The sequence below is a fragment of the Macrobrachium rosenbergii genome, chromosome 14 (assembly GCF_040412425.1).
Source record: "Macrobrachium rosenbergii isolate ZJJX-2024 chromosome 14, ASM4041242v1, whole genome shotgun sequence".
Classification (NCBI taxonomy): domain Eukaryota; kingdom Metazoa; phylum Arthropoda; class Malacostraca; order Decapoda; family Palaemonidae; genus Macrobrachium; species Macrobrachium rosenbergii.
In genome coordinates, this window is record NC_089754.1 from 36,548,507 (window position 1) to 36,563,842 (window position 15,336).

At 36.6% G+C, this 15,336-nt stretch overlaps 2 protein-coding genes across 9 annotated transcripts in view; one reads left to right on the plus strand and one right to left on the minus strand.

Annotated features, from left to right (window-relative positions):
• Window positions 1–8,852, plus strand: part of Dab (DAB adaptor protein) — a 231,716-nt gene extending 222,864 nt beyond the window's left edge. For all 8 annotated transcript variants that reach the window (XM_067116424.1, XM_067116428.1, XM_067116426.1 and 5 more), the window contains one exon: window positions 1,484–8,852. In XM_067116424.1, coding sequence (XP_066972525.1) covers window positions 1,484–5,632 — 4,149 coding nt within the window. In that variant the 3' untranslated portion in view covers window positions 5,633–8,852. The remainder of the gene's footprint in view (window positions 1–1,483) is intronic.
• A 198-nt stretch (window positions 8,853–9,050) lies between these two features.
• Window positions 9,051–15,336, minus strand: part of LOC136845932 (dynein axonemal intermediate chain 4-like) — a 58,278-nt gene continuing 51,992 nt past the window's right edge. The window contains exon 16 of the mRNA XM_067116433.1: window positions 9,051–15,175. Coding sequence (XP_066972534.1) covers window positions 15,038–15,175 — 138 coding nt within the window. The 3' untranslated portion in view covers window positions 9,051–15,037. The remainder of the gene's footprint in view (window positions 15,176–15,336) is intronic.

Here is a 15,336-nt window from a genome sequence, read left to right on the forward strand (position 1 = left end):
TCCTTAAATTATGCAGGGAATATGTAATGTGGAGAGTGTAGTAAATGATGTAACAGTTCTAATGCAGTGTGTGTTGCCAAATCAGGTAAATTATCAGAAGCTAGGAAACTCCTGATATAAAAATAATTGTGTACATTATGTACTACTGTTTGGCATTTTGATAGAGACATACTGATGTAATGCATTGTTTATTTCATCTTTAAGGAAGAGTAGCATTTAATCAGCCTTCTTGTTGACCAGTGATTGTAGCTATTCCTGTCAATGATTGTTGAACATCAATTAAGATCACTAATCTTTAATAAATGGCAGACTTTATGGAATAATTGCATAGCAAAAACTATAAAAACCACAAAATCTATTGTAGGGTTGTGGTGTTCTTTTCGTAATAAAAGAGTGTGACAATTTAACTTATGGATATTTTGAGAAATAGCCCATATAACCAAATGTATGAATGCAGCTCAACACTTAACAATTTTTTTTTTCTTCAACAGAGAATATCATCTAATAAGTTTTGTAAAATATTGGAAGTTGCTGTTTATTGATTAAATAAAAATTTCCCTGCTTTACCCTTTGAGATTTCAATGATGTCAAATGAATTCCTAACCATTGAGATTCTGATGAAATCTTAGGCTGAAAATTTATGGTTAACTTTAGTTTCAAAACAGCCGTATACCATGAAAAATAGATTTATAGCATGCTATAGAGGAAAAACATTTTTATGTTCATAATTGGTCAAGAGTATGATTTGCCACAGACAAATAAATTTTCAGCAATTATTATTTGTTTACATCCTTTTCTGAATATTGTACAGTATTTTCAATAAGTTTTGGAAATATAAGAATATAATTCATAGCTTGGAAGTTGATTTAGAAGATGAATAGTGGTTACACTTAAAAAAACCATTATTTTTTAATTCCATTTATAATAAATGTAGATAACAGAGGACGGAGACAAAGCACTTGGCTATACAAATTTAATTAAGTAATGGTACTATGAAAAACTTTTAGTTTTTGTAGAAAACTTAGCGGCCCTCTTAAACCACCTGGGACCTGCATCCTTGATAAAAGTGGCTTCAATGACATCACTTGGAGTTAAATATTATATGTAATTACATTATTGTCTTGATTTTAGTAACTGACATTAGTGATGTGCATACCGAATTTTTTAATAACCAGCTGATGTTTGGATCTTAAAATGCTTTCCAGCTTTATATTCAGTACATATTTTTTGTTGCAGAACTAATTAAATTTGTGAAGTTCCATTGAGTTATGGGTTCTTGTTAAAAAAATCCTCAACTTTGAGATGGTGAAGGAATGCTTATTTTTTCATTCATCAGTGATTTGACAGTGGGTTACCATACTTGTGACCCTTCAAACATTTGGTATATTTTGGTATTTTCCAAGATAATGATTAAGATTTCAGAAAGTTTCAGTATGCAATGGGTGACCTTTTAATGTTTTAACTTAGCTTATTTTATTTTCAGGAGGGTGAGCAATTTGATCCATTTGGCGATTCATTTAAACCCACCTTCAAAACTACAGAGTCGTCCAAACCCAGAATTACTGCCAGTACAGCTCCAACACCTGCCCCACTTGCACCTCCTCCTTTCTCAGGCAGAACAAGACATGATTCCACACACAGTGCACAACAGAAGCAACAAGCTGCTGCTAGTGGTGCAGCAGCAGCAGCAGCAGGAACAGACCAGACAAGTACAGATGACTTTGCAAAGTTCCCTGTGAGTTTTCCAGATGTAACTAAGTCTCCTTCCACCACTCAGCCATCGGCTGAGGGTAGCCAGAACTTAGAGGACAGATATGCAGCTTTTAAGGAATTTAGAACAACAGATAATGAATCATTCAACAGTTTTAGTGAATCTCGATTTTGTGAAGGACAGGAATCTCAGCAAGCTAGTGGGGCTTCTAGCCTACATCAACCTGATGAATTTGATGTTCAGTGGTCTAAAGCTAGTTTTGATGAAAGTGCTTTAGGAGAGGAAAGTAAAGAATCTCACTATGATGTATTTACGGAATTAGATCCTCTTGGCACTGGAAAAAATCGCCCATATGTGGACAAAAGAGACTTCTTCAGTGAAATGCGGAAACCTGCCAAACGAGTCTTGAGAGAGCTAGGTGATGGAGAAGCTTCAGCACCCTGTTCCCCAAGAACACAGCCTGGGATGATTCCCCCTGAAGTGTCTGCTCTAGTAGCATCAACATCACTATATGCTACTACCCCAAGGTCATCCAGTGTGACTGCTTCACAGCCTGTAACATCAACCAATACTACACCAGTTCACGGAACCTCTTTGCCTTCACAGCAGTTTGCAGAATCCTTTAGCCCTCCAGATTCATTTGGGCAAGAAGACTTTCAGTTCCATCAGACATCAGAAAAAGATTTTTATGAAGCATCCAATATATCATCTGGTTTTGCAGATTTTAACACATTTCCCAATGACTCCCCAAGAAGTCAGAGATCAGAAATGTCTAGTAGTATTCCTGATGAACCACCACCACCTTTACCTTGTGGTCCATTAACTGTAGCATTACCTCCCGAATCATTTCGTGACAGTCCACCTCCCTTTTCTCCTCCTCCAGTACCAAGGTCCCCAGCAAGAATGGCTTCAGGACCAGGTTCCCCACAGCTGTCTCATGCTCGTCATTCACCACTTCCTCGAGCTCGTTTAACAAAACAAATGATGGTGTCCTCAACTTCAATAAGCCCTAAAACTTTGCCAAGAAGTCATAAGTTTAGGAATGAGCAAGCTAGCTTTGATAGTGATTGGGATAATCAAGAGAGCCATCACAGATCATTTGCTAGTGGTGATTTAACTCCTCCAACTCCACCTCAGCAACAAAGTGATGGAGGCCTTAGTCCAAGACCTAGACCACGTTCCCATTTAACCAAACAATTAAGTGCCAGCTCTGCAACTTTATCACTCCGACCATCATCCAGCCGCTATGGAGAAATTGAACAGTTTTCTTCACCAGAGGGGGAAAGTAGACCTTTCCCAACAGATGACCTCAATCTTAGCTATGAAGAGGCTCCAAAACCACCCCCAAGACCAGCCCACATAGAGCCACCACCCCTTCCTCCAAAAAGACAACCCACTCACGTTACCTTGAGACCACCTCCCCGCCCCCCTCCATCATCTGACCCTCATTATAATTACATTAATGAATATGATTCTTCTCCTGATGAAGCTAACACTCCACCAATTCCAATTCCAGCAAGGAAGCCACGTTATTCTGACAATGCTTCTCGTCCTGCGTTTATTCCGAGTAGGGCTACTAAGCCACCTCACTCGGATGGCTTCCAGTTTCCTAAACCAAGTGTGAGTCCTACTCATGAAATGACTGGAGCTGTACCAAAAAGCTCAAGGGAGTCAACACCCAGTAAATCTTCAACTCCTGGAAAATCACCTCGACTTACTCAGAAGAGCACAGCATCTGTTGATCTTGCTAATACAAGTTTAGATCAGCTTGCTTCTAGTCTGAATATGCCTGTGGATCAATTAGCAAGAATGACAGTAGTAGAGTTAGCTGCTTGTTTAGCTCAGCTGCAGTTGAGGCAGGGAGGTGATTTAGAAAATCAAGCCAGAGGTGATACAGAAACATACGGACATACTGGTGACAAACCAGGTAGGAGATCAAGAGGGCCAAGTAGAGAGCAGAGCCGGGATAGATTTGCATTTGAGGAAGATGAAATGTTTGCTGAGTTTGATGCTCAGTTTCCAAAAAGTCCTGTAGAACCACCCGAGTATACTGGACCTAAGGAGCAAAAGCCCTCGCATGCTGTTGGTGCCCCAGTAAGTGAGGATCGATATGCAGTGTTTAGAGAACTCACTACAGTAAGCAAACAACGATCTGTTTTTGATGAGAACTTCCTCACACCTCAGAATTCAATGGAAGAAGAGGTCTCAGAAGTGTCATCTGGCACTTTTAAGGCAAACTTTGATGGTGACCTAAGGGATGATTCCTTAGAAAGGAAATCATCTCTAAGTGATGATGGTGATACAGCAGAGTTAGGAAAAGATAAGAATTGGCAACCACCAAATCATGATTTGGAATGTGTGACCGTTTTCAGAAGCCCTGAAATAAGTGAGTATGATAACTTTGAGCCTACTTTTGATGCAAAGTTTGACGATGATTTTTCAGCAGCAACCATGAGTGAAAGAAGTATTACACCTGTAAATTCTCCTACAATGAGAAGAGCCAGTCCAAGAAGCTTAAGGCAGCAAGGCGAGAGTTATAAATCTCCATTTACGGATGATTTTAGTAAACAGCCAGTTGGTCGAAGTAGAGTTGAATCTGACACCTCTTTTGCAAGCTTTGATGATAATTTTGTTCCTCCTACAGATGCTGATAAATATTCCAGCCTACAAGAGCTCTCAGTTTCAGAAAAGTCAAAACAGGATTCCCTTAGAAAATCGCCTTTTGCAGATAGTTTTGTTGATACTAAAGGAAGGGAAAACATGGAAGATGGCAGGTATTCAGCAGGGTATGGAGATAATTCAGAAAAATATGATGATCCATTCACAACTCTCGAGTCAAAACCCCGAAGTTCCTCAAGAAGTAGTAGTGAAATGATGTCATCAAAGACCCCTGACTTTGATAATTCCCTTCAAGCTCCAGTTGATCACCTAGCTAGTAAAAGAAAAAGCCCATTTGATGATGATTTCACCAACCGAGGAGATCGTTATGAGGTACTGAAGGAGGTTGAAAGTGAGAGAGAACCGTCCCTTGAAGGAGAGGTAAGTAGGCTAACAAGGCAAGGTGACCCAAGAGGATCTCCTTTTGATGATTCTTGGCATGGGTCTCATAGAAATACGCCTTATGAGGACCAAAAGTCAACTGGGTCTTTACATTCCACTCATGATGATCATAAAAGTATTCCTCCTGAATCACCATTTGAAGATGATTTCAATTGTGATTCCCGGAAAGCCTCAGGAGACCAAGGACGTCTGTCACGTTCAGGATCTGAAAATAGAAAGTCTCCATTTGGAGATAGTTACACGCCACCTGCATCAGGTCGAGCCCATCGAAGTCGAGGCCCGTCACGACTTAGTGTTGGTAGTGAAGGAAGTGATGTAAGACATTCCCCTTTCGAGGATAATTTTAGTTCAATAATTGGTAGTGTAGCTGAAGAAGTAACTTTTGATAATGCCTTTCCCAGCCTTCCTCAAGACATTACTACCTCCAGTGAAGCAGAGGAAAGTGACCCATTTAGTGTTAAAGTAAATACATCAGCTACAACGGAAACGGGTCAGAGTGACATGCAGTTTGCTGATTTTGAACATGCTTTCCAGCAATCTGAGAAAGGTGAGAGTGAACAGGTACCTGAGAGTCATGATCAGTCTGTTGATAAAGATGTGGAAGATAATGACGAGGTAATCGAAGATATTTTCCCTGATGATGAGACTGACTTTAAAGTTTCTGCACGTTTTATTGCTCCTACAAGTACTGATATGAAAAAGTCTGATTCTGTGAGTATCTTTCGGCGAAATAGTGATCCATTTGCAGACGACTTTTTCTGTGCCGAGAGTGAAAATGGTCAAGTACCCCCTGGTAAAAATGAGGGTGACCCATTTTGGGAAGAGCCATTTGATAATTTTAGTTTTCCCAAAGATCAGTGACAAGTCAAGAAGCAACTAAATCTTTGATACTGAAGTTTACGAGTACAGTACAATACTGTACACTTTATTGAACAAGGTTAACACGACAAAATATAACGAACACAAGTCTAATCTCAAACTAAGTCAAAATGATTTTATATTTTCTGAAGAAAATATCTTCTGATGACTAACAAAATTATGTAATATTTAATATTTCCAGTTTTATATCTATTTTTTGTATGTGATATTATTTTAATGATATTTTAGCATTGATATCAAAAAGATGATGTACAGTTCTTCAGTGTTCAGTACTAATATCTAGTTGATTGTAGATATCTAAAATTGCTGTTATGGTTACCTTTCTTTTTTATATGTAAATGTTTTCTTTGTTATGTTCTTGACTTATGATATTAAACAAGGTATATGATAATATATCAGCCTTATTTAATGAGATGATAAGTGACTCTTGCAAGATTTTATTTTTGTTTTATATGAAGAGATTCCATTGCAAAAGACCTCTGTTGAATCATATAGGTAATTTTTTTATTTATTGATAAAATCCTGCTTTTCATTATTAACCTTTAGGTTTAAGTCTATAGTCTTTTCAATGTTTTCATTGATATTTTTTTAAAGGTTTTTGTTTCCTCACTAAAAATATTTTTCATAAGCTGTAATGAAAAATCAAGAGTGGTAAAATTTTAAATTGTTAGTATTTTTTGTAGGATAATAATTGGTACTTAAAATATTGACACTGGTATATGTACTATGTTTTATTCCTAGGCATTAATCATGTCGGCCAGTCTGAGAATCCTGCTCAATTGCTCCACCCACCAATAACGTTCTGCTTTCCATAGAAAATCACTTTTCTTTACTCTTACATTTATTCATGGTTTTTACCTAATAAATCTGAGGGTGATGATCTGTATTTTTGTAAAAAGGTTCCATTGTCAGTTAATTTTAGTGTCACATTCCAATGCCATAAGCTTCTTGCATATTATTGTACCTTAATACTGTAGTTTATTTAGACCAAATTTGTAATGATTTCAGAGGGAAGGTCAGTGATTCTGAACTTATACACTGTAGATACAGTATACATTCAATTGGATAGGTCTCTGAAGGTAATTATGCTCCATGCCAAAATTGTTGTTTTGTCAAATTATGTTGTATAAACTCGTGTATAAATTATATTGAAGACTAATCACAAAGTATAATTTAGAAACAGGTAATAATATTAGTGTTTTGTAACAGTGAAATTTTGGTAATCAGTTTGTTAGTAGCTCAATGTCAATTTTTTTTAACATTTTAAATAACTATTGACAACTGTTAAGTTTTTGATGTAGGGTCAAATGTAAAGTATCAGTTATATTTTTTTTAACCGTCTAAGTATCGTGAATTATATTTTCTCTAAAAAGTAATTATATATTACATTAATTTTTTTTTCACATATCAAAGAAATTGTGTGTCTATAAAATATGAGGTGAAGGGTAAACCCTCTTTCTCTCTTAATTTTTCAAATTCCTCTCTTTATCTATTTGTTGAATCAACATTGCTAAAGTGCAGATGGCCCTTGAACTGTGCGAGAAATTGGTTCCACGGCATCCTGAGCATCTTAAATTTGTGCAAATTCAAATCCCTTATGAATTTGGTGTTGTACATTATGGGATGCAGGTTTGCATATGGATACATACATACATTTCCTCTTATATCCAACTTGTCATGCCATCTTTTAATTACTTTGAATGACTAAAACAATGTAAATGCAGTAGTGACAATGTTTTGCTTAAGGAATATGATATGACCAAAAAAAAGTCTGTGCATCTTCAGTTACTTATGCAACTATCATAACCCTGACTATGGGAATAACATTACATTTTCTTTTTACATTTCATTTGCATATAAGAACACTAAGAAAGTAAATCCCATATAAGTCAAGGGCCATCTGTATAAATAGATATAATGAAATAGACAGTAATTCAGTACATGAAGAAACAAGAAAAGTGAAAATACTTGATATATTTCATCATGTTTATGAGGCAAAGTTCATTTCTTAGAACTTTGATAAATGTTTTTGTATTTTCAGAGAAATTTTTTTATATCTTTATGTTGTTTGTGGTGTTTTTCCCTTTTGACATATCAAAAGTATTTTTTTATAGTTTCAAAGTTGTCTTGGGAAGATTATCTGTTAGACTTAATTTTCCCATTTCTGTTCTGTACTCATTAGTGTTATGTACTGTTACTTTTTCTGAATGCTCATCCTATATTAACAGCATATTGCAAATTTAGGATATTGGTTTTACTTGAATGCATGTGTGGTTCATCAAAAATTATTACAAACTCTTGGTCACAGTTGTGTCAGTGATATTTTAAGACTTCTTAAATTTTCATGTATAAAAAGACCTTTTACACTTTTAGTTTATTTGAAATATAAGAAAAATCATCAAGAAACAGAGAAATAAGAAGAGTATCTGTAAATCTTTGTATTGCTTATATTGTGTTCACTGAAGCCATTCTAATTGATCTCACCGATGGATCTGCAGTATTTCAAGACTTTGAAGTATGTACTCCTTAAAAATTACTTTTACTATGTTGACATGGTATAATCATGAAAAGGCTTGAAGACTGGCAACAGTGTCAGTTGTTCTTAATATAGCATGTATTAAAAATATATATATAAATATATTTCATGCACATAGGTTAGCATGGCATGAATTTCATTATTTATAAATTGCAAATATCACATTTCAGGGGGTACACATCAGCTAATTTCTTGAATAAGCAAGTAAAAGGTAAGAATCTGGGAAAAAACCTTACACTTTTTACTGACCAATAATGAATGAGTTTTTGATCAATATACATTTCGTTCTAGACAGTGTCATTGTAATAACTTCAAAGTCTTGTTGAGTTGCATCTTTCTGTTACATCCTGAATGCCATAATGACTTGTGAGACAGGTCACACCCAGCGTCACACTTTGCAGAGGGAAATACTTTTCAGCACATCCGAGCTGAACTTTCAAGGCTCAGTCCTGAGCAATGCGTTTATTACTACTACCAAACCCTAAAACAACCTACTGTAAAACTGCTCAGGCTTCCTGTACTCAAAGCTCCTCACTGTTGGACACATTCCTGTGTGCTGAGGAGTGCATTTTTATAACCATGTCAGAGATAGATTATTAATTTATTATATAGTTTCTGTACAAATATTGTAACTCGAGTAAAAGTAATAATAACAATTTAAATAAATGGTATTTAATTTACAACCTGGAGCTATTCTCCAGAGACTAACCTTGTATTTCTTCATGGATGATGTTTTGTACAATACTGTTTTAGTTCCTAATTTCATTTTGTTAACTAGTTTCCTGTCTGTACTACAGCAAATCCCAAATAATAATTTAGCTTGACACTGTAACAAAACATGCTTTTGATTAGGGGGAAATGAAATTTATTTACTGAGGTTCATGTACTTTATGAATATTCATGAAGTGTTACATCAAAATTAACATGTATCAAGCAATTTGAATTCTAATACAATATGATCAAGTAACCAAAATTGTATGTAGCACTTCAACTTGACAGACACTTCAGGGGTCTGACTTTCTGATAAGTAACAAAGACTTTATATTATAGCCTGCACTTGAATATTTTCTACGCAACTTGCAGCTAAAAGCAATTCCACATAGTTCCTAACCCAAACTAATCTGTGCTTTACATTCAGCATACAATTTATCTCAAAATGTACCATATCTAATATGGTAGCATAGCAAAAATAATCTTAATAACAGAGCTAATAAGCACAAAAGTCTGCTAAGCTGAGGTCTGTTAAGTTTAGGTGTTACTAACAAAACACATTTCTCATAAAAAACTATGTATTACCCTTCTGCTATGCAATGGATTCCAGTCTCACTCACTTTTATGAGGAAGGTACTCTGGTATGGTTAATGAGTGTTTGAAAGAATTTTTGTTATAAAAATTTATTTCAATATATCCCCATTAATCATACAATGCTTGAACTGAGTTCAAGAGGGAGGACAATACCATGCTGGAAAGCAATGTAAGGACAGAGAGGAAAGGTGATGAAGAATCAGAACTCTGAACAAACAATGCCTGCCAAGTAACATGAAGTAAGCAGCCCACTGGAATCCACAAAACAGCAGTTTTTACTCCACAGAATTTATCAGAAAAGAAATGAACATCAGCATATGTGCCTAGTGTGCCAGAAAATTGAGGGATAATACTGTAAGAATAAAAGAAAAAGGAATGTGATATGATGCCTTCTCCACAGGCAGAAGATGGCTGGCCACAACTGGCTCCAATAAGAATACATCAAAGAACTTAAATGTGACATGCCATGGGTCCAGTCATAAATGTTATGTAGCATATTCATGTCCAAAGAATGTCAGGAAGCTCCAAGCTACAATTTGCTTCAATCTTAATCTTAATCTGAAAAATCCTCAAGTAAGGCACAGACTTGAGCTTGCTGACAAAGCCAAAAGGACAGTGTTCTTCGAGACTGAAGATTTTCAATCTCAAAGGAAAAGGGACAGTGATGGTAAATGAAACTCCAAGTACCCTGAAGGTAAGATCTGACTGCATGTAGTAGACAAAGGAGAAAACTGTATTCTGCAGACAAAAAGAAAGCTGAAATGGTAAAAGGAGTCATCATCAGGTCTCGGTAATCAGGGGATAAATTAAAGCTCTGTGAAGAGAGAGAAACAATACCCAGCAGAAATGCAAATTGACACTTTAGCGGCAGCAAGGGTTGGTAAAAAACCATCTCTGCAGAAAAGCAACTTAAAGAGGGCTTGTAAGGAGGCTCAGCCAGATAATGCAACACCAGAAGAAAATCCCACCCAGAAGTTTAACTCTCAGCTGTATCCCTTAATTGCTAACTACAGTAACTTCTTAAGTTTCAGTGAAAGAAAGAAGTCTCCTAAGACAGAAACAGTAGTTTCAAGTGGAGTATCCTGTTTGTTACAGAAGTAATATTGTTTACTTTCCTGGTAAAGGATGTGGTAGAGATCCTACATGGCATGGCAATATCAGTCACAATGACCTTTGAGAAACCTCTCAGACCTGACATCTAATAACCTTCATGCATGAAGAGGAAGGGAAACCAACGGAAACGTGGCTGCCTGTGGAGTTTGCAGTTTTGGGATCTGTCAGCAATGAAGTCCATGAACCATTCCAGCTAAAGCCAGAAAGGGCCACTGAAATTCATCCAAGAGTTTGACAAAGCACAGAATTTCAAAAGAATTGGTGAACAGGGACAGGTGTAAAAATGAGACTGGCCCTTACCCACAACATTGTCTGTGGTGAGCAATAAACTGGAAATCTAGCTAAAAGAGATTTTACAAATAGATCTACCAATGGCATGCCCCCAAAAGATGTATCATTATCATATTGAAGAGGCTGGAGGTCACCATGCTGCTCATCTGAGTCATTCACCAACACATACTGATCCTGCAAGGAATAAAACTTTTTTTTTTTTTTTTTTGAAGGGCATAGGGTACCATAAATACTAGTTGGTCATAAGAGACCTGACTGACTAGGCACATTCCATGGAGGTGCACAATTCATTGACCACTGATGCAGGTTAGTCACTGGTGGGCAAATCTCTGGAGAAGGAGAGTGCTTACTTCTGCATAGTAGTTAAGTTTCTTACATTGTAGTCCACTGGCTAAAAATTTCGTCCACGAAAACACTTATACAGCCAATAATGAATCACTTACAACCAGAAGGAAAATCATTTCAACTTCCTACTGATGGTGTGAAGACCTACAACAGAAGGAACAATGCCTGATGCCATGCCCGCACTTACGGGATCAAGAACATCTGTGGTAATGGACACAAAAAGAAATGGCAGGTTGGGTGGCGTGATATGAGGCTTGGAGCTAGTCTCAACAAGCATGCTCTTGCAATCAAGCCCTATTTACCCTCAAAGACTTAGCAATCCCACAAGCATGAGAGTAAATATCCACAATGACAACCAACTGCAGTCACAGTTTTTGCAGGGTGAGCCTCTGGGAGAGGAACATTTCAAGCATTTTGTCAAGACACCCCAGGCACCATCATTTCTGCAGGCAAAGATGGAGGAGGCACAGCCACAGCAACAAGTGGAGAGGAAGACACCATGGCAGTAACAGGTGGATTACAAGGAGAGGCAATAGTGATAGCAGCATGCAACCTATTCAACAAATAACCCCAAAGATGATCCTGGACTGCACTGTCCATTACTGATCCTGAAATACTTATTGCAACTTGAAGCAATTCCACAAAGCAACAGGAGGTATCACAGGCCCAGGAAATGAAAGAGTACAAGTTGATGTATTAACAATAATAATGAAGGAAATTTCACAGAAAGGAGGCAACTGCAAGAGAAGGAGAGGCAGACAAAATACCTCTTCCCCAGAATCACAAAAAGATCATCAGATGTGGGAGCTTTCACAAGAGATGAGTCCTCTGACCTACAAGTCTTAGTACAGTGTCTATAGGATCTTTCCTGGAATAACAAGGAGCACTGATCAACTAACCAATCCTCATAGGCTTGGAATGTCTGCTGAGGCTAACACTGTTAACACCTACAGAACACACACACACACTTATTAGAAGATAACAAGGATTGCAAACTGATTCCAGCAACTCTTTACAAGTACAATGAGACATTGTCTAATGTTTAGAAACAAACAACTGCAAATGCACTTTCACTAAGACATAAAGTCATAAAACTCACAAATGCAAGATGACCTTATTGAAGTTCTTAAAGTTTATATTCAAATGCAAAATTTGCAAATAAAAAAAATACCATTTTTTAAAATAAATTTGTATTTTTCATAAACATACAAATTGTAGCTTTTTGTAAACTGAATATCCAGTGCACATCATGCACATCAGCTATGTGCTGATTAACAAACAAAACACAGGTAGGCCTGGGCATGCTGCCCTGACCTCTCATGGCCTACCCACACCATTGTGTTGACAGCCATGATTGCATTCAAGTGTGAGTGTCATGCTAGTGTTGTACACTGGCATTCTCCATGTGGTTCCTTTGTGCTTTTTCCAGCGAAAGTAAAAATGAAATCTGCAGAACAGTGTATCCAGAGAACTGAAGGCAACTGGTTATCATAAACCAAGAATTAAGAATAAAACTGCAATTACTGAGATATCAAGAAATTACATCATGGTACAGGAAAATTCCTGGCCCAAAGTTGCTGAAAGATTAAAATTCCATAGAAAAATATTAATAATAATAACAGAAATACAGTAATAATGAATGGGGCAAGTGAAGCAACAGCCCACATAAACATGACATTGCTGAATTACATAATACAAAGGCAAAATGTGCACAATGAAAGAAATTAATACAAAATTAAACACACTGAAAAATAAAGGCTTGGTGTTCAGATCACTACAGAAATCTGCAAGACACAAAGTCACACAAGAGAGGTAAAATTGAGGTGTACTTTATTAGGTGGCCAGGTTAAAACAGGTGAAAGCTCCTCAATCATGATTAGTTTACGTTGGTGTGAGTGGCATATATGGCACAGAAAAAAGGTAATAGGGGGTCACTGGGGCCATAATTAACAAATAAACTTTCCATCTCATTACAAAATGCACATTTACAGTTATTTTTTAACACTGTTACCAGATATCTAATTTTACATGAAACTGCTGGTACAAGAGCACCTCAACTTATATTTTTAGATAACATACAGCTAACAGCCATTCCACAGTTTTAAAACCTTAACTAACCTGTATGTACTTTACACTTGACATTCAATTTAAGAGATTTATCTAAAAATCTATCACATCTAAAATAGTGGCATACCAAAAAATAATCATAATAACATTGCTGACATGTACAGAACTCTGTTGAGTTGAGTTTTACTTAGGAAGACATTTTACCAGTGACCAAATGAAACGCTGCTTCAAATAAAAAGAAGAGTTGTTATAAAGGATGAAACCAGCATTCCATACTTTTTATGTCAAACAGTAATTTCACAAGATACTTTTCACTCTTCATTATTCTAAAAATATAGTGGTATTATGTCACATTTCAATATACACCTTACAGAAAATCTAAAATTTGCAACACTGTACAACATCAGGGCTTCTCACAAATTAACAAACAGTTGTACATCATTAACAAATTAGGAAGTACTGTATACATTTGCATTTAATTACAGGTGGAAGAAAAGTGAACAACACAAACTGACAAATACTTGTAGGGTACCAGCAAAGGTTGCCAAGTATGGGTGAACTGCCCAAGAGAAACGAGTATAGACAATAGCATACTAGAGCTCACTATTCTTTCTGTTCTTTCTTTAAATCTTCAGCTGAAAGCCCTTATAAGGAGAGTCAACAGACTATAAACCTAGGAGGGCTCCAAAAAGGAAATCAACCTGTAGAGAGAGAACTTATGGGAAAAGGTGATAAGTTAATAAATATGAGAGAATAGGAAATAAAACTGATACACCTCAATTCAGGAAACGTCAACAGACAGCAGGAATGAATTTGCTTCTTGCTTAAACATTTGGAGATAAAGATTCCACAACTGCACTAGGCAAACTATTCGACATTCATGTCAAGTTAGACAATTCAACATGCAAGGTCAAAAGTGGGCCTCTGTAAAATACAGGTCTGTATGTCAGAAAATACTGATAGTTAACTTAAATATCTAGCTCAGTCAATCAAATGTGCTAATCCTCACAGCTGGGTAGTACCTGTAGGTTTGCCTTATACTGCCTGAAATATATTACACTACTTCTCTTCTAGTCCTTTTACTCTCCTCCAACCTGACTTCTCAATTTCCTGAATTTTTCCTGCCTCAGTTTTAAATGTGATATCTAAATGGCTTTAAACAACCTAACATTAACACAAAAAAAAGTTCAGTCATACACAAGAAGGGGGAGGGTTAGGTTGGGCAGTCCACCTATTCACCCATAGAATTCAAGCAACTGATCTGGTAGGCAAGCTGAGTCTTCTTATGCTTGATCCAAAAATATGGAGGAGGGTGAGGATGGCCTTCTCACCAGGTTAATGACTCGTGTCAACTTGCTCTTACTGTTGGACCAGATCTTGGAGGACCAATTCTTCTCATGCACTCGAGGTCCAGTGTACAGTATATATATGCTGAACTAGCAAAGCAGTATATTGAAGATAAACAATATTGTTTCTTGCTCACGAAGAAACCAACAGACGAACATTACCTGGTGGACATTCCATCCCATCAGATAATTTACATAAATTCTTATTAGTCAAACTTTGTAACCTTTGGCAAAGAAAAGCACATGTAAAATATAACCATCTGTACTTATGTAGGAACACAATTATCTTTACCACAGATTACTAAGAGAGGTTACTGGATATTGTGACATCCTTTCACAGAGGAGCAATATATTTGATTACTGCAATGACATCAATACTTAACTTCAGTTTACTGGTACCACTCCAAACTTGGCAAGTTTTGATATTGCTGATGAATACTTGAAGAAGATACTTGCTGAAAGTTCTAAGCCTTCTAAGTGAAACACAGAAACTTTACCATGGCTGTCACCAACAATAACATTCTGCAGGAGAAATTAGAGGGAGACTATCAAGATAATCTAAAGACCACTTTGTCATCAGATATGATGAAATGTACTAGATACTGAAGTAATTACTTTGTAATGGGTATAAAAATGTGATTATCAATTACAACTTTTTCATTAAAGTATACTGCATATGATGA